This window comes from Anolis carolinensis, chromosome 1, assembly GCF_035594765.1.
Source record: "Anolis carolinensis isolate JA03-04 chromosome 1, rAnoCar3.1.pri, whole genome shotgun sequence".
Taxonomy (NCBI): domain Eukaryota; kingdom Metazoa; phylum Chordata; class Lepidosauria; order Squamata; family Dactyloidae; genus Anolis; species Anolis carolinensis.
This window is the reverse complement of record NC_085841.1, coordinates 179,725,624-179,744,972: the sequence shown is the minus strand read 5'-3', so window position 1 is coordinate 179,744,972 and position 19,349 is coordinate 179,725,624. Positions and strand designations below refer to the sequence as shown.

Genomic DNA, 19,349 nt, shown 5'->3' with positions numbered 1-19,349 from the left:
TTTCCAGAATCTTGCCTGGTATTGATGTGAGGCTGACCGGACGGTAATTGTTTGGGTCGTTCTTTTTTCCCTTCTCGAAGATAGGGACCACATTTGCCCTCCTCCAATCTGCTGGGACTTTTCCTGTTCTCCAAGAACTCTCGAAGATGATTGCCAGTGGTTCTGAAATAACTTCCGCTAGTTCCTTCAATACTACTGGATGTAGCTGATCTGGCCCTGGCGACTTGAATTCGTTTAGAGTGGCCAGGTGTTCCTGGACAACTTGTTTCCCTATTTGGGGTTGGATTTCCCCCAATCCTTCGTCCATTCCATGTTGCTGAGGTTGAAGATGGCTTTCTTTTTGTGAGAAGACAGAGGCAAAGAAGGCATTAAGCATTTCTGCCTTTTCCCTTTCCCCTGTCACCATCACCCCATCTTCTCCTTGCAGTGGCCCTATCGCCTCCTTTTTCTTCCTTTTTCTACCAACGTAAGCAAAAAAACCTTTTTTGTTGTTTTTTATGTCCCTGGCAAGCCTGAGCTCATTTTGCGCTTTAGCCTTGCGAACCTTTTCCCTACAGGTGTTGGCTATACGTTTGAATTCTTCTTTAGTGATTTCTCCCCTTTTCCACTTCTTGTGCATGTCACTTTTGAGCTTTAGCTCAGTTAGAAGTTCTTTGGACATCCATTCTGGCTTCTTTGCATTTGTCTTATTTTTCTTCTTTGTTGGCACTGTTTGCATTTGCGCCTTGAGTATTTCACTTTTGAAAAACTCCCATCCATCCTTAACTCCCTTGTTTTTTAATATTGGCGTCCATGGAATGCCGTTCAGTAATTCCTTCATTTTTTGGAAGTCAGCTCTCTTAAAGTCCAGAATGCGTGTTTGACTTGTCTTAGTTTCAGCATTCCTTTGTATTGCAAACTGCAGGAGCACATGGTCACTTGCCCCTAAGGATCCAACCACTTCAACTGTATTGATCAGGTCTTCCACATTTGTTAAGATTAGATCAAGAGTTGCTGATCCCCTTGTTGCCTCTTCTACCTTCTGGACCATAAAATTGTCTGCAAGGCAAGTGAGGAATTTGTTGGACTTTGTACTCTTGGCTGAGTTTGTTTTACAGCAGATATCGGGATAATTGAAATCGCCCATGACTACTATATCTCTTCTTTGTGCCTGTTTGGTCAGCTGTTGACAGAAAGCTTCATCAAGTCCTTCATCCTGACTCGGAGGTCTGTAGTAGACACCCACGGCAAGGTCTTTTTGAGTCCCGGTTCCCTTGATTCTTATCCAGATGCTTTCAAGCTGGTTTCCCAGATTACAGTCTTGCATTTCTTCTGCAACGTAACTGTTTTTGACATATAAAGCTACTCCCCCTCCTCTCCCCTTTGTTCTATTTCTGTGAAAGAGGTTATAGCCGTCAATGGTTAAATTCCAGTGATGGGAGTCATCCCACCAGGTTTCAGTGATGCCTATGACATCGTATGTGTGGTGCTGTGCTAAGAGTTGGAGTTCGTCTTGCTTATTTCCCATGCTCTGAGCATTAGTGTAAAGACATGTAAGCCCCTGTGACCTCCCCCCGAGCTGTTTATTTGGGATTATTGTGCTCTCAGTACTTGGTCCTTGCTGTGTTTGTGCAGCCCTCCGTTTAGCCTTTTGGCGGTTCCCTGTAGTCGTGGGTAATATAGTGTTCGCCAGGCTGTTGTTCCCCTCCCCCAGTGGATCTAGTTTAAAGTGCGCCTGATGAGGTTTGTGAGTCTGTGTGCAAAAAGATGTTTTCCTACTTGTGTGAGATGCACCCCATCACTTGCCAGTAGTCCATCCTCTTGGAAGAGTAGACCATGGTCACAGAAGCCAAAATGCTCCTCTTGACACCATTTTCTGAGCCAGTTATTGACCTGTACTATTTTTCCGACCCTTGTAGAGCCATGTCCTACAACGGGGAGGAGGGATGAAAAGATCACATGTACATTATACAGTTTTAGCTTTGTTCCCAGAGCTCGAAAATCATTTGTGATCTTTTGAAAAGTATGCCTATCAGTGTCATTGGTACCTACATGAATCAACATAAGGTGGGGAGGGTGATGGGGCTTTAGGAGCCTGCTGAGCCTCTGAGTGATATGGTGTATTTTTGCCCCCGGGAGGCAGCATGTTTCTCGAGCCATCCCATCCGGTCTGGAAATGATGGCTTCCGTTCCTCCAAGGAGGGAGTCACCTACTACCAAGACCTGTTTCCTTTGAGGATTTACAGGGTCCCTTTTATGCAAGACAGTGTGTATGTCCCCTGAAGAGTGTTCCTGTTGAAGTGAATCATGTAGGTGTAAAGTGTTGTCCTCCTTCTCAACATCCCCAGTGTATTCATCAATGACAATCCATTGAGATACATCCGAGAGCCCATTACTCTCCCAAGGATGTTCCTGTTGCTCCTGGTCTATGATTGGGGATAGAGCATTTGCATGATTACATAAGTGTGAATGTGGTGATGCACTGTCCCCGATAGGGCGATCCCCTGCGCATTGATCAAGGGTGGCCCACTGAGTGGTATCTAAGAAACTGTGGTCCTCCACAAGATGTGTTTCCTGATTGTATGCTAATGGTGTAAGAATATCAAATCTGTTGTGTAAATCCAGCTGAGCAGAGGAGTTCAGCGGAGGCTGCCTAGTCCTGTGTCTCCTTCTATGGGTGACCTCCTTCCAAGCCTGAGGGTTGTCTACCTTTGAGTTGGTCTCCCCATAAGGTTCATGATCATGGTCATGGTGGTGTTGGTGTGATGCAGGCTGCAAATCTACAGCAGCGTGTTGTGCAGTGTCCAAGAAGAGCTCGAGTGCCTGAATGTCCTTAAGGGTCTTAATACGGTGCTCGAGCTGTTGGATCCTCTGCTCCATCAGAGTCATCTGTTTGCATTTGGAGCAGATGTAGTTGACTAGTTTTTAATAGCATTTCAATGGGAAAATCAATGATTTCAGTTAAGATCTGGGTCACGGAACGAATTAAACTCTTAACACTTGCCAATCACTGTATTGGCAAAAGAAATTCCTATTTTCCATAGGGATTTTCCTTAAGTTAAATCAATTCAAATCATAAATTCGGCTGAGACAGCGTCCAAAACTACAATTGACTGAGTTTCTTGCAATACTACTAATCATAGTTTTGCTACTGGTCTACATAAAAATATTGTGAAAATGCTACTAATTCTCTATAGAGGGCTTTGGGGAAAATGTTTTCATAGTTGTTTAACCACTGGAAGACTGCAAAAATTGACATGGGAGCTCCATTTTCACTCTTTTTGTGCCTTGGGAGTTGCTAAAGGTAAAGGTTTCCCCTTGACATTATGTTTAGTCAAGACCAACTCTGGGGGTTGGTGCTCATCTCCATTTCTAAGTCGAAGAGCCAGCATTGTCCATAGACATCTCATGCACCCAACATGACTTTATGGAGTACCGTTACTTTCCCGCCAAAGCAATACAGTGTTCCCTCACTTATCGCGGGTGTTAGGTTCCAGGACCACCCGAAATAAGTGAAAATCCGTGAAGTAGGGACGCTATATATTTATACATTATTTTAGTAGTTATACACTATTTTAAGTCCTTATCAACCAACCATGGAGCCCCCGTGGCCTAGGGGATTAAAGCCTTGTGACTTGAAGGTTGAGTTGCTGACCTGAAGGCTGCCAGGTTCGAATCCCACCCGGGGAGAGCGCGGATGAGCTCCCTCTACTAGCTCCAGCTCCATGCGGGGACATGAGAGAAGCCTCCCACAAGGATGGTAAAAACATCAAAAAAAACATCCGGGCGTCCCCTGGGCAACATCCTTGCAGATGGCCAATTATCTCACCCCAGAAGCAACTCAGGTTGCTCCTGACACGAAAAAAAATACCCTATTCCCTATTCCGCTACATCCCACACAAGCCCTTCCCAAACCCTTTCCCTCACAAGTGCCTTTTTTTTAACTATTTGCACTATCCTTTGTAAAACCAATAAAAAATTATTTTTTAAAAATAATAAACTAGCCACCATAACTAAAAAAAAATTGTTGATAAATCGCCTCTTTCTCATCCCGTTGCCGCCTGGGCTCCTTTTCTCTCCCTTTGGCTTCTCCTTCCTCCCTTCCTTAGGCTGTAAATTGTAATTTTTTGTGATTTATAATATTATTTTAGAGTATACTGAAAAACTGCAAAACAGCAAATCCGCAATAAGCGAACTGTGAAGTAGTGAGGGAACACTGTACCATTGATCTACTCACATTTACATGTTTTTGAACTGCTAGGTTGTCGAAAGCTGTGGCTGCCAACCTTACAGTCAGCAAGTTCTGTATCTCAGTGGTTTAACCTACTGTGCCACAACAGCCCCTTTGGGAGTTGCTAGGATCCCCTAATTTTTCAAAATCTTTTGAGGATTAGGTTTCATAATCTTCATTGTATGCTACAATTCAAAACATAATATACCAATGGTTAACTAGCTAGAAACAAACATCAATTTCTTGCAACCCTTCTTTGAAAGACTGGTTTTGGCATTCCAATGTTGTTTTTGTTTAATCAAGAGTCCTCCAATCCTAAATGAGAATCAAACCAATATGTGATACCTCAGTCCATGTGAGACTGGAAAAATATCAAGGTTACAATACTATGCTCCTATAATAGAGTAGCAGAACAATATGAAACCAAAAGGGATACTGTTCTAAGCCTAATGCTTTCAAACAGACACTTGCAAGTGTCTCTCTAGGCAGTACTCACTGTATCCTCTTCTCCCTTTCTTGCTGGCAGAGCAAGTCTTAAGAATGAACCATAAAATGTTATATGTGCACTCTGTTGAGATTTATTCCTCAGTTATGTCTAAGTGGACGTTTGCAATCACCAAACAGAAGGTATGATAAATAAGCAAGAGAAGGAAAAAGCCCACTTTTCCAAGACAAATGTTTCATCAGCAGGAGTCCAATTATTTGTTATAACAATCTTGAACATGTAATGACTCTGAAGAAGACTAATAACAAAGACTGGTGAGAGCAGATGGTGCCATGGTGTTAATTATAGGCACTTAGCTACATCAGATCCCACAAGTTATTCCTAACATTTCCCACCAGGGAGGAGTCGCGCTCACTTTTCAGAAAATTGTGTTGCTTACTAAGTTGGAAGTGTGAAGGTCCAAGACTTAAGAATGAATGTATAACTTATTAGTTAAAGAACAGCTGAAGTATTAAGGAATTAAATTTTATAAGTAATTGGGCAGCTATCATCATGGATGGATTTCTACTTGGAACAGTGAGAATAATTCCTGCTCTCCCAAACAACACAGCTTTGGTTTCCAGGTTTCAAATAATTTATCAAGCCACCATGCATAGAAAACTGCTATTCATGTGTTGAGTGAGACATACATTTACTAGAAGATGAAACAGTGAGTTATTTTGGCCCCAGCAATGTGTCACCATAAAATATATCAAAAGAGATTATAAGTTACACAAGTGAGTTCAATTCTTACCATTTACCCTATCTGCAAAAATATAACTCTATCAAATATCTTACGAACTCTATGTTTGCAGTGTGAATCGAGGGAGGGACTGGGAGGGAGGTAGGTTTGTTGAGAAGAATGGGAAAATTGTCGTCACAGCATTTTATTTATCGTATCAGAAGTGAAACTGAGGGTACAGTTGTAATGTATTTAGAAACAAAAACAAAGTTTAAAACTTGGCATTTTTCTAAATGTCCTTTGACCAGAATCTGGCCACTTGGAATGCCTCTGGTGTCGCTGTGAGGTCCTCCATTGTGCATGTGGAAGGGTTCAGACTGCATTGTAGTAAGTGGTCTGTAGTTTACTCTTTCCCACACTCGCATGTCATGGACTCCACTTTGTAGGCCCATTTCATAGTGATATTGTATTATTGTTGCCTTGTAAGAATAAATAAATAATATTTTGGGGGGAAAAACAATTCACTCTGTTATGATGCATGTCAAAAATTTCTGAAGAAGTGAGTGATTCAAACCAGGAACTGTCAAAATAACATGCAAAACATCCTTCAGTGTGCCACAGCAAGAATGAAAGTAAAACACAAGAAACAAATGAGCCCATTTTCTAAACTGGGCTGATTAAATATGGAAGATCTGGTTATTTTAGAAGATGAATGATCAATCAATTTGAAAAGGAGAGATGTGAAGAATACTCAATAAATTACTCATTTAATCAATTTAGGATGTCTCAACATAACAGGGCATTTCAAAGAAGAGAATTCAAGCCTTGAGAGTTCTTGCCTCCAGAGCAAGGCAAGCAATTACATTTTTTTTTCTTTTCTTTCTTTTCTTTGGTCAGAGTCTTTGCAATTTGTGCACAGTATCTTCGCACAAAAGTATTGACAGTCAAAGCTGGGAATGACTAACTGACTGTTCAGAAAAATGCAAACAACTGAAGCTTTCAAACCCCCAAAGTCACTGTAAACAAAGCAGCAGCCACTTATGCAATGGGGGCACAAAGTAAGAAATACATATTGCAGCATTTCATCCTTATATGTGAGGGTGAGGCTTGATCTACCCTGCCCTATATCCCAGGATCTTCTCCTTGATTATTTGCTTATCCCAAATTATCTGGCAGTGTAGACTCATATAATCCAGTTCAAAGCAGATAATGACATTTTTTTTTGTCTCCCAACACTTTTTGACCCAAGCAAGGCCTTTAAAAAGAGAAAGAGGGGACTTAGAAGGCTCTTTTGTACCCAAAATGGTTGAGAATAGGAGCTCAAAAATGCCCCTAGAGTAGGTTAAGGGTATTTGGGGCTTTATGTTTGAAATTGTTTTCCCAGGGTTACAGAAGACGGGATTGGCTTTCCAAGATCTCTCAGGGAGGAGGGAAGTAATGTACCCCCTAGCTTTCCAGTTTCTGCCCCCGTCACAAAGGATGTTGAGTTAGAGGGGCTCTCTGTGGGGTTTTGGAGAGCCCCGACTGGTCAGTAAATAGGACATAGCAAGATCAAGTTGTGGTCTGTCTGATAATAGGTTGAGTTCAAATATCCCTGTTTCAAACTAGGCATAGCTGCCTGTGTTCTATTACCTGAAACTGTAAAGCTGCAGACTTGAGTATCTTTTTGATAAGGTGTCTGAAGAGACTGAAGAGTTAGATTCATTCCTGGACTGGCACAAGGCCATGATAGATGAAACTGCTGTCATTGTACATGCCTGTATTGTTGTTTCTTGGTTAAGCATGAACACAAAGAGATTGCTTGTGGTTGCTAAGTTATAAATGGAAGGATCTCCAGTAGCCTCTGTTTATTACCTCTGGAGTGAACATCTGACTTACTAAGTAGTGTAAACAATAGTTAGGAATGCTGTCTGCATCCAGCTGTCTAAGGTCTCATGCTAGGCTGAGTTGAGAGGTAGTCTGTTTGTAGATCCATCTTGAGATAAATGACAATTTTCATATCCATCTCAGAGTTCATTCATGCTTTCAAGGTGCAGACTGAATTCATTTCATGGTATTGCTGAGCTTTACTGCAAAAACGAGAATGGAGTGAATGCTCTTTCCTTTCACTTTTGTGGCCCCATTAAGAAATGGGGCCACAAAGTGGAGTCCACGACATGCGAGTGTTGGGAAGAGCAAACCACTGACCACATATTACAATGGAGTCTGAGCTCTACCACATGCACAATGGAGGACCTTCTTATAGCAACACCAAAGGCACCCCAAGTGGCCAGTTATTAGTCCAAGGATATTTAGTATAATGTCAAGTTTTTAACTCTGCTTGTGTTTTTAAATACATTAGAAATGTACCCTCGGTTCGCTTCTGATATGATAAATAAATAAATAACCTAGGTAAACAGGCCATGATCACTTACTATTACAGCTGCAACTAGCGAAATGTATTATTTTCAGACATTTAAGTGATCCAATATTTTTCTAATAAACAAGCAGTTAACAGCTGCATCCCCTTCTAACAAGCAAAGACTCTGATTAACTCTATGGCATCTCATTAACAGTAATATGAGGCACTACATATTTTCAACAGATGGAGTAACACGTAATTTAGAATTCTTGTCAGTCACCTTACAAAGAACCTCAGGTATTTACTGTTGACGACACGAAGCTGAACAAAGGAATCTTAGGATGCTATTTAGTCCTCATGCCAAAACCCTCACAGGAAAACATGTGGACTTAGTGGGTGGATTGGGATCAAAAACTGCTTGCTTACTTACACTTAAATGCCAAGATCCAGCATCCATTCAGAATTGCCAGCATACACTTCATAGTACTCCGCACCGGATGGTCAGGGATAACCACGTGTGTCACTAGAAGAGAAGACAGCATGCCTGAGATCGAGTAATTCATGTTAGATATAATGGAAAAGACTGTGAGATGCAAAGAGACATCTTCCTTGTTGTGATGACTTATGGGCCATGTAGTCCCGTTCCTAGTACTGTTGTGACAGATGAAGAGGAAAACTTGGGTTTCCCACCGTTTCTGCCAGAATTGGAGCCCTTGCAGCTGCAGGATGTTTGCCCACAAGAAGTCACACAAACAAGCCTTGAGGAGAAATCTCCCCCATTTTCTCGCCGCCTTTATTATAATCAAGATAGACACGCGCGGGAGGCAACTCGCCGAAGCGCCCGAATAGCTGCCAGGCAATTAGATGATTAAGTCTGGTTCCCTTGGGAAAGTTTAAGGAGTCCTGCATCTGGACAGTTTAGGTTTCGGTTCTTGTTCCCCAGAGAAAGTCTTCTTTGGCGGGAAAACAAGATCCTATATAGATGCTTGGCCACAAGGATTCCTTGCGGAGTCAATTCGTCAGCTTCGGGAGTAGATTGTGTGTGGACTACGCTACTCCAGTTTCCAGGACCTTGCTCTCGTTTCCAGCCCTGCCTTGTTCCCCGGACCTCGCCACAGACCCTCGCCACGGACCCTGTTCTTGCTCCTCGCCTCTTGTTGCCTTGAATCAAGCCTTGTTTACCAAGAATCTAGTTTGCTTCCTAGCCTTGCTTTAAACTCCATGGACTAAAGGACCTTGTCATCTCCCCTCACTTTGCTTGGCAAAGTGAGTGTTTCGGTTATTGGATTACAACTTTGGACCTTAATATTTCATATTGGACATTGTTTCCTTGGACTAATTTTGACCTTTCCTGAAAGGTCTACTTTTGAACTATTTCCTACACTTGCTTTTATTAACTTTATATATTTCCGCAATAAAGATATTAGATAGATTCTGGCCTCTGTGTATGGTTATTGGTGCTCTGCAGCCTGGGTCCTGACACTTGTTTAGAGAAGCGACAGTGGCTCCCTTGTTTCCCAGGAATAATGCAATTCTATCTTGCAAATATCGTTGAATCAGAAAAACCTTCCAGAAGAGAGCGAAGCAATGACTTCCAGTAATGTCAGCTGCTTATACCACTTTAGAAGTTACCATATTCGGAGGAACCCCTTTGTTGTAAGGAAAAGCTTGGGGACAGTGTATGAAGGGGCTACAGCTGGATGGGGAAAATGCTAAAGCTGCCACATGTGGGCAGACGGCTACCTAGAATGGTTGACAAGTTCCCCATTTGGCCTTCAGCTTCTGCAATTTTCCAACCAACATGACTTCAGGCCTTGCTGGCAGGGAGATTCTGGACATTGACATCAATCATACTTAAATAAATAAGTCAGCCATTTGGAACCACGCCATTATTTTCAGGTTTTCCCCATTTTCTGTTAGAGACCCAGGATTATGTTACCACACATCAATTTCTAGCTTCTGTGGCAATGTACAAATAATAACAGTTTACAAGGAGGAGGTTAATGATGCATTTTGTGTTCCAAGGCACCCTTCCCACAGGCTCGTCTTATTTTGTTTCAATTCTATTAAAAGCATCATTATTCACACTTGGAAAAAAAATGCGTACAGACTAAGCATACTTACTAGGAAAGTAAGTGCCTCTTAAGTGCAATTACTGCACGCAATCATGTCTGAGGCATATTACCGTTTTAAAACTACACAACACTAACTGCAATCCAGACATTAATTCCTTGGATCCCCTACAGAAGTATTTTTGGGAGGGAGGTTCATTCCTCTGCTTCAAATGCCTTATCTGGTAAACTAAGGACATGCTCAGTTTCTTTGCATGTCTGCCCTGGGACGTGGAAAAACCTCATATGCTGAAGTCTGATGGAACTTTAGAACTCAGGGGACCTTTGAAAGCAAACTGAAGAGTAGCCTGGAAGATGTCCAATCAAACAGGGGAAACCAGGCATATGCAAAGCAGCTTTTTGGATTTATTGTCTAGTGCTATGAATGTTTATTTTGAACTAAGTCCTATTGTGCTCCTCAGAAAGTATATCTTACTTAGGAGCAGTTGAAATGGGAGATTTCAACTATTCTGGTATTTGTTGGAAAACAAACTTTGCAAAGAGTACAAAGTTCAACAAATTTCTCACTTGCTTTGCAGACAAGTTTATTGTCCAGAAGGTGGAAGAGATAACAGGGGGATCAACTATTCTGGATCTGATCCTAGCCAACACTGAGAACCTGGTCAATGGAGTGGAAGTGGTGGGATCCTTAGGTGGGAGTGAACACGTGCTCCTGGAGTTTGTGATACAGAGAAAAGGAGAAACTAGGGGAACTTAGACATGCATTCTAGACTTTAGGGAAGTTGATTTCAGGAAATCTAGAGAAATACTGAGTGTGATCCCATTGATAGGAACAGTAAAAAAGAAGGGAGTTAATGTACTCTTGGTGCCATTCATTTTTTCCCAGAAAAGTACGGGGCTTGGAAAAGTGCTTCAGTGACAAGCAAAGAACATGACTGGCTTCTTTGCACATCTTTATTGGAACATGGAGAGTACTTTCGGTTGATCACACAGATCATAATGAAACTTAGGGATGCTTCTCAATGAAATGAGTGACAACATGTAAGGCTGGGGTGGAAATAATGTGGCCCTCTGAGTCATTTTGAATTACAACTTTCAACAGGCAGAATGCTGGGAGCGACCGTTCAGTAACATCTGGAGCAGGCATGAGCAAACTTCAGCCCTCCAGGGATATTGGACTTCAACTCCCAGAAATCCCAGCCAGCATACTGGGTGTTAGGAATTGTGGGAGTTGAAGTCCAAACCACTTGGAGGGGCAAAGTTTACCCATGCCTGATCTAGAGGCATGATTTCCACCTTTAGGACAACATTTAATGATTTGATTAGCATTTAAAGAGCATGGCTTTAAACCCTCACTTAAAGAAACTGGAGAGAAAGTGAGAATACCTACCTGTGCTGTTAAACTCCATGCAGACACTACCCTTCAGAACCAGTGCTAATTTGCTGAGCAATTGTCGCTTAGCTGGATCAAGACCACTTCCGAGGAGAACAACAGGCCCCTCTCTCGGATGATTTCGGTTTATTTGCTTACATGGGTGAAAAGAGGAAACTGTTAAATTCTCCATGTAGTTTTTTCACTCAACACTTCTATTAAATAAGAAAAAAAAGAATTTCAACATGGACACAATTCTTAGCAGCATTACAGGATGCAAAGAGATTTAATCAACCTCCATGCTTCTATCTGACAAAACAGCACTAAAGGGATAACAACAGCTTTATGGTCCATTTCCAGAAGCTTAAGAAGTTTTGTGTAATTGGCAAGCTGGACCTAGTAACCATTTGTATAAGACACTCTGGAAAATTTCCAGAAAAACCAACAGAAAATGATGAGAAGAAAGCAAAGTGTGTAGATGGCAGAGGTATAATTTATTTATTTACAGTATTTATATTCTGCCCTTCTCACCCCGAAGGGGACTCAGGGCGGATCACATTACACATATAAGGCAAACATTCAATGCCTTAACATAGATCGAAGACAGAAGACAAACGCAGGCTCTGAGCCTGCATTTATAACTGAGAGATGGCCAGTCAGAGGTCTCCAAAATAAGTCGGACTGCTCTATGGAGCCATTAGACAATTTAATAAATCATCATTATCATCCTAGAGCAGGAAACTTTTATGCTGCACTTGCAAGAGTAAGAAAATAAAACCTGTCTCTTAATTGTATGGAATAAATATATTGTGTCTTAGACAGCTACATTATCCCCATTTAGATGCAAACACACATATTGGTATATAATTACCATCTCATGTACTTCGAAACTGCTGCCATATAGGTTCAGCTTTATAAGCCTGATCAAGCAAAGAATGGTCTACCTTGAGATGGATATAACCCACTCTGCATGATCAGACTTTGTCTTCCATAAGACAGGCTCTCTACGGCTTCAGTTGATATTTTTGTTGTCTGTTTTGCCATCTGTGGCACCTGCAGCCATATCAAAGGAGTCTAAATCAATCTTTACATCAAAGTGGGCAATAGGAGGGGGATTCTGAATTTTTCCAAGCCTTCCTGTCTCTAATGGCAAATGTGAAATACTGTCATCATTTCTAAGAACTGCACGTTTTTGGAAAGATGACATCTAGCTTGTATCAAAAAGAGACTTCCAGTTTATGTCAAAATACATTTTGAACATTCTGTTGTCTAGAATTCCAAAATCAAAAATATTCCAAAACCCCATATGTGTGACTAAAATAGTGACATTTGCTATTTGATAGTTTAGTGTCCCCAAATGTAATTTCCTCCACAAAATTATTGAAAAATATTGTGTATAAATTTATCTTAAGGCTAGATTTTAAAATTGTATATGAAACATACTTGAATTTTATGTTTAGATTTAGGACACCATCTTCAAACTATCTCCTTGTGTACATATATGGCAAATATTCCAAAATCTGCAAAAATCTGAAATCCAAAGCATTTCCGATTTTGTACATTTGGGAGAAAGGACACTCAACCTGTACTTGCACTAAATGTGCTCTGATAATAGTTAAAGTGCACGACAAAGACAAAACTGGCTACATGAAAGCAATTGGGTTGCTGATCAATACATAGTAACATAGTAAACATGATCACTACAGAGAAATGGGGAAATTATGCATGGTTTATGTTGTTGCTTAAAATCAAGCTGAAAACACTAATTCTTTTCTCCATGCATCAAAGATGTAATTTGTACAGGCTCTTAACAGTGATTTACCCTGCACATTGTGTTTGTTTTTCCACATCTTGAGGATCTCAGAGAATCTGCCAAGATTTTACCATGGAAGGTTCATGACAATAATCTTAAGATAAAATTTAAGTGATTTCCCAAGTGCTTTAACTGCAGGTGAGCATCACTCCTGCAAGTCATTATTAAACTGCTTCCCTCCTCAATTGCTCTTCTACCTCTCTATTCTGCTCTTTAATATTGTCCTTTTCAGAGTGGAGCATCCCAACCCCTTCCTCCGACAGAGAGAAAAGTAGCAGCTGTTTCTGAGAAGAAAACATTGCAACTCTGTTTCTAGGAGGAAAAGCACAATAAGATCACTGAGCCATGAGTGTTTTTTTGTTTTTCAGCAGTGTCATAAAAGGTTGTGAGAAATATATATTGCTTGAATTCCAAGATTTGTGTATTATTCAAAATTACCAAGTTATCGAACATTCCTCCAAACGTCAATTAATAGATCACAAAAAAAGGGGGAGGGGGGAGATTTTAAGAGTACTTACCTCTCCAGATTGAGTAACTGAACATTCATTCTTTGCTGACAATATTAGAACCGACTTCATTTCTTCTGTTTCAGCATAATCAACAGGTCTGTGTCCAAATATATTCCTAGCAAAATGAAGACAGATGGGTTTTAAATACATAAAGGATGTGTTTCTACTCCTAAGTACCTGGATACAATGTAGAATTTCCATCTCCTTAAAAGAAAATTGAATGAAAACCCAATTAAACCACTGAATTTAAGACAGATGGATGTAGAAAGAGCAAGCAGCCGCATTTAGCATAAAAAGCATGAGCAGGTATACAAGATGGAAAGCTTAGAACTAAGCCAGTCCTTTGCCAGTGATTTACAATTTGCAAACTCACTATGCCCTGACCAGAACTTTTTATGTGGTAGAATTGTAGTACAGATACTGTATTCGATGTTATTTGTGGAAGAGAAACATTTCAAGTCAAAACGGTACCAAATCCCCAAAAATTGAAAAATGAGTTATAGGTGGCATTGTTGGCTAGAAAACGAACACCATGCACAGATCAAAACTATCAAAATGTATCTAAAAGGGCTTGGAAAACGGCATTTTTTAAAGCAAAAGAATGCTTATTCTTAGGATGTCTTTTTCAATTGCAGTAAAATTTGTTCAGATGGATTTGGTAGCTTTTGGAAACAAGCTCCACACATGAAGAATGTGTCCAAGACAGGTTAGATGCTGTTCCTATACCCCAACAACAACAACAACAAACTTTATATCCCATCCCATCTCCTCGTGGGTACTCAGGGCAGTTTAAAACATAAATATTCAGTGCCATACAATACAATAAATTAAGCAATACAAATAAATAGTATAGAACATTCAATCTTATAAAGCAATAAAAAAACCATATAATAGAAGAAAAGACCAATAAAAACACATTAAACAGTATCAATAAGAACAGAATTAAAAGCCATTTCCATAGGCCATTCCATGTTTAATAAGACCAGGTCTTCAATCAATAATCTCTGATTGCTGTGGACCTGTGTCTTCAGGGAGAATGCAACCCCATCCAGCACAGGCTGTATCCCTATACCTTGATCTGCCTTACGACTGACCAGGAGCACCTCAGTCTTGTCAGACGACCCAGAAGGATACCATGGTCAATGGTATCGAACGCTGCTGAGAGATCCAGGGAAACAACAGGGAAACAACAGGGACACCCCCCCCCCTGGTCTAGCTCTCTTCATAGATCACTACAAAGGTGACCAATGCCGTTTCAGTTCCGTAACCAGGTCTGAAACCAAACTGAAATGGATCCAGAAAATCGGTTTCTTCCAAGAAACTCTGGAGCTGAGAGGCCACCACCTTCTCCAGAATCTTGCCCAAAAAGGGGAGACTGAAACCAGCCAGTAGTTGTTTAATTGAGTAGGATCTAGTGCCGGTTTCTTTAATAGAGGTTTTACTACAGTCTCCTTAAGGCTAATTGGCATTAATCCTTGTACCAAGGAGGTGTTCACCAGCACCTTCACCCACTCTACCAGTCCCCCTCTGACCTGTTTAATCAGCCAAAAAGGGCAAGGGTCCAGAGAACTGGTAGTCGCCTTCATTTCTTCCAAGATCCACATCATCAGGTGAAATAGATGGAAAAGAATGCAACAAAATAGAACAAGCAGGCACCCGGTTACATCAATGGAGCCTGCGTCAAGACTGATGTCTACATCGGAATGAATCTGAGAGACTTTATCTGCAAAGTACCTTACAAATTCTTCACAACGAGCTATCAAGTGGTCAGGATCCCCTGTCTGAGAGGCAGGGTGCAACAGTCCTCTGACCACTTGAAACAGTTGGCCGGGTGGTTCTTTGCAGATGCAATGTTGGAAGCAGTGAAAGATTTCTGCACTGCCTTCATTGCTATGGAATAGCCTCTTAAATATGCTCTAGACCATGCTCAATCAGATCCGCTGCGAGATTTCTGCCAACACAGCTCTAGTATCTGTTTCATTTGCTTCATCGTCGCCAGCTCTCAGGAAAACCAGGGAGCTGATTTCCCAATTCCAAAGGGCCAGCAGAGCATTGACAGAATCACCTACCAAGGAAGCAGGAAAATCCCCAAGAGCTGTCAGGAATCCATCCAGATCCATAAATCTCTTGAGGAGGACCATCCTAGTGCTCAGTGAACTAGGGGTGGACCATCCTAGGACCAGCTGAGTTTATTTAAACTAGTTTGGTTCTTGACAACAGGGTGGGCTCATGTGACCTTCCATGCTATCAACTTGCTACTCCCATCACATCTACAGCAAGATTAATAGTGTGGAATAATGGGAGCTGCAGTCCCACCGCAACTGTGGCATCTCTTTTACCCTGATTGCAATCATTACCTGCATTGTGCTGCATACCCATTTTACCTTAAATTGGCTCACATCTCATCACACAGAGCTGTCAGCCTCCAGTGGCATCAGTCAGCAGGGAGCCAGTATCTTATTAATGTGTCTGATGAGGAGGGAAATGCTTAAACCCACTTTCACTGTTAAACCAATAAGGACTGTCATCTTGCCTCTATTTCAACATAGATCACCAGGGCAGACATTTAGCCTCTTGTTAATTCAGGACTATATTTAAACTTCAAACATAATCATCGGTACAGTCATACTTTAAACATTACAGCCAGGAGAGAAAACAAATATTACCATGTGTATAAAATCTACTGGCTTTACCACCACAACAGATGGCATAAAGCTGTATTACTTTTAAAATATTTTAATGTATTGCCATAGAATGCTCATCTAAGAAAAGAGGATAGCAAGATAGTCAGCAAGATAAAGGGTTGCTTTTCTCATCAATGAAGAGCTCAATGCTAGAAAACTCTTTGTGCAGAGAAGTTCCCCAATTCAATCCCAGCCTTCTCCAAAAAAAGATCTTTGGCCAGAGGGCTGGGAGAGACCTAAATCCTTGGAAAACCCCTTCCAGCAAGAGACCAGGTAACATTAGAGAATGAGTCAATGAGCTGCAATCTTTTTTTTTGTGTTGTTGAAGTAACTTTATCTGCATAAATAGTGCCAACACCACAGTTGCTTTCATACAGCCTCGACATACAAAATTCCAGCCCAGCAGACACATCAAGACATTTATAGAGTAAACACCACTGTCTGTGTCTAGATCAGGGGTTCTCAAACTTTTTCAGCCATGGAATCCTTTTTGAAGCAAATATTTCTCGTGGAGTCCCAAGAAATGTTTATATATTATAATATATATTATGTATCATGTATCTATATCAGGCATGGGTGGGGCTAGTGGCAGATAGATGGAGAATGTTTGTATTAACTAATTCACACTGTGCAAAATAATAAAAAATATATTTAAAATGAAGAACAATTTTAACCAAGATGATTATTTTAGTATTTCAGTGGAAGACCCCCCGGGGCCAATCAAACACCTTCAACAGATGGCTATCCAGCCTTTGTAATAATTAATAATAATAATAATAATAATAAACAATAACAGAAACCCCAGAGGAGGTGGGATGCCCACGAAGCCCCTGAATGCCTCTTACAGAGCCCCAAGGGCTCCCTGGAACAGTTTGAGAACTACTGGTCCAGATGAATGATATAAGCATGGACCCAGACTACGGACTGAGGTCATGGCACATACTACCGATTAGCAATAGCATTCATGCAATTAAAAGGCACGTGAATCGGATTTTCTCTGCATACTGGAATGAACTTCCAGAGTCAGTATCATAAGTGAGAACAGGTATAAAGTGGAGAGTGAGGATTGGAGAAGAGCCATATTTTCACGGCACAAAACCTACCGTGTGACCCTGAGCCAGTCACATATACTCTTGGCTAAATCTATTTCACAAAATTATTGTATAAATAAAACAGGGAGGGGTAATGATGACCTCCTTGGAGGAAAATGGGTAGCGGTTGGGATAAAAATGTAATAAAGAATTATTAAAACATTCATCATAAAATGTGACCTAAAATCTAGCCCAGAGAAGCAATTTTAGTGTCAATGGGTTTAACTAACATGGCAAGGAAAGGTTGAGCAAGATATTACTGTTACATGGTTGGATACTATTAAGAGGGACTTTCAGGAGTAGAAATAAAAGCATATGTTCAGAAAGACAAAGTAGAGTTATTTTATCACCTCTCAACAGTTTAAAATAATTTGATGCAATTACATGAGGTGAACCGTACAATGTAATTTCTGAATCTTTCCAACAGCAGTCTCTTAATCGAGCAGGATTCCTGTGTTATATGTTGATATCATAGTTCAAAAATAATTAAGAGGTGTATTTGAAATTGTGGTTTGACCAGTAAGCCAAGAAAACAGTTCTGAAAGGCATGAACTACCCATGATTCAAAGGTTAAATATGAATACAAATGGCAGTGGCAACACTGAATGCTATAAAAATGAAACCATATTCCATTACATTAAACTTATCCTATAATCACTCATGTATGTCTAGAAATTTTAGCCCCTTAAATCTGGCTTGTCTTATCCATAGATCAGTGTGAGTACTGTAATTTAATTCTTGTTGAAAAAAGAACGACAAAGAACAAGAGAGAATCTGACAGAAGAATTGGTCCCACTCATTACTCCGTTGTGGCATTGTTTCCGGCTTTTTCTAATGAATGGATAGGGAAATGAGGGTGGTAGTCAGGAGTGGCTGGCCCACTAAGGTGACATTGATGCTTTCCCTTTTTCACAGAATGATCCTTGACTTATCATATAAAAATCCATAATTTTGGCCCCCAATCCCTAATTTATAGCATATACTGTAAGAATGTTCTACTCCTTTCTGTGCCAAAGATTTGTGTTCTAGGGGCAGAGATCAACAATTGATATTTAGGTTATAAAATGATCTCACATTATAAAGGAAATGGAAACCAACATTTAAACTAGATTGGTCTTCCATTTTATTTTACATAGGATTTACATAGCTTTTGCAGGATTTCACCAGCCAGGTTAAAAAGAACATGAGAAATATTTCACAAAGAAAGCTGAGCACACTGTGTGGATCTCAGGGGCAACCCTAATATCCGTTTACCACACAAAGAATATGGAACTCCATGATCAAGAGGGGCTAGAAAATCTTTACAAAGTAAAAGCTGGATCCCCAGGAATTTCAATATTATGCCTATGGCTAAATGTTATACGAAATGACATAAAACCAACCAATGAACACTGCATGCATGAATAAAGGCTACCACAATGTTTGGGCAGAGGGGCATTTCAAGCAAATCTCTTTCATGATTAAATGACTTAATCATAAAAGCTAACAAGATAGTCTACAAGAGAAATGCAATACAGTAACTACAACAAACCATACAAAGAACACAAAATTCTGTAAATATCTAAGCTGAGAATCTCCACATAAATAACAACAGAAAACTTCACTGAGGTAGATGTCCACTGCATCATGAAAGGCAGGGAACTCAAAACATGGGTGCCACTGCAAGGAATGATGCCTCTCCAATCATCGTAAGAAGTATCTCTGATAAATACTACATAACTAGAAGGGTTTCCTTTAACAACCTCCGTGAAGAGCTGATTTACAAAAAGATGGCTGTCTCTCAGTTCATTCAATTCCAAACTGTTCCAGTCAATAACAGAAACCTTACACTCAGACTAGTAGCAAACAGGAAACTGGTACAATACTTTCTCTACAAGGCTACGGATGGATGGTAAGATGTTCCACCAACCATCCTAGCAGCTCACAAACCAAGGCCCCGCCACGTACAGTACATTGCATTACAGAGCTAAGAGGTTATGAAGGCATGAGTTACTGTGGCCAAGCTGTGCTAAAAGTGCTATCTAGTTATACGCAAATGTTTCCAATAGCCCAGCTGTATTTACATTCAAACACTCACTGGAGCCCATCATT

General features: G+C 40.6%; 2 protein-coding genes across 3 annotated transcripts in view; one reads left to right on the top strand and one right to left on the bottom strand.

The window, feature by feature from the left end:
- The window catches only part of vwc2l (von Willebrand factor C domain containing 2 like), a 359,062-nt gene that overhangs the window by 265,862 nt on the left and 73,851 nt on the right, over positions 1-19,349 (top strand). The gene's annotated exons all lie outside the window — the stretch shown is intronic.
- bard1 (BRCA1 associated RING domain 1) overlaps positions 1-19,349 on the bottom strand; it is a 72,893-nt gene that overhangs the window by 10,163 nt on the left and 43,381 nt on the right. Inside the window, exons 7-9 of the mRNA XM_008113531.3 lie at positions 13,493-13,598; positions 11,180-11,315; positions 8,148-8,240 (exon numbers count right to left, since the gene is read on the bottom strand). Coding sequence (XP_008111738.2) covers positions 8,148-8,240; positions 11,180-11,315; positions 13,493-13,598 — 335 coding nt within the window. The remainder of the gene's footprint in view (positions 1-8,147; positions 8,241-11,179; positions 11,316-13,492; positions 13,599-19,349) is intronic.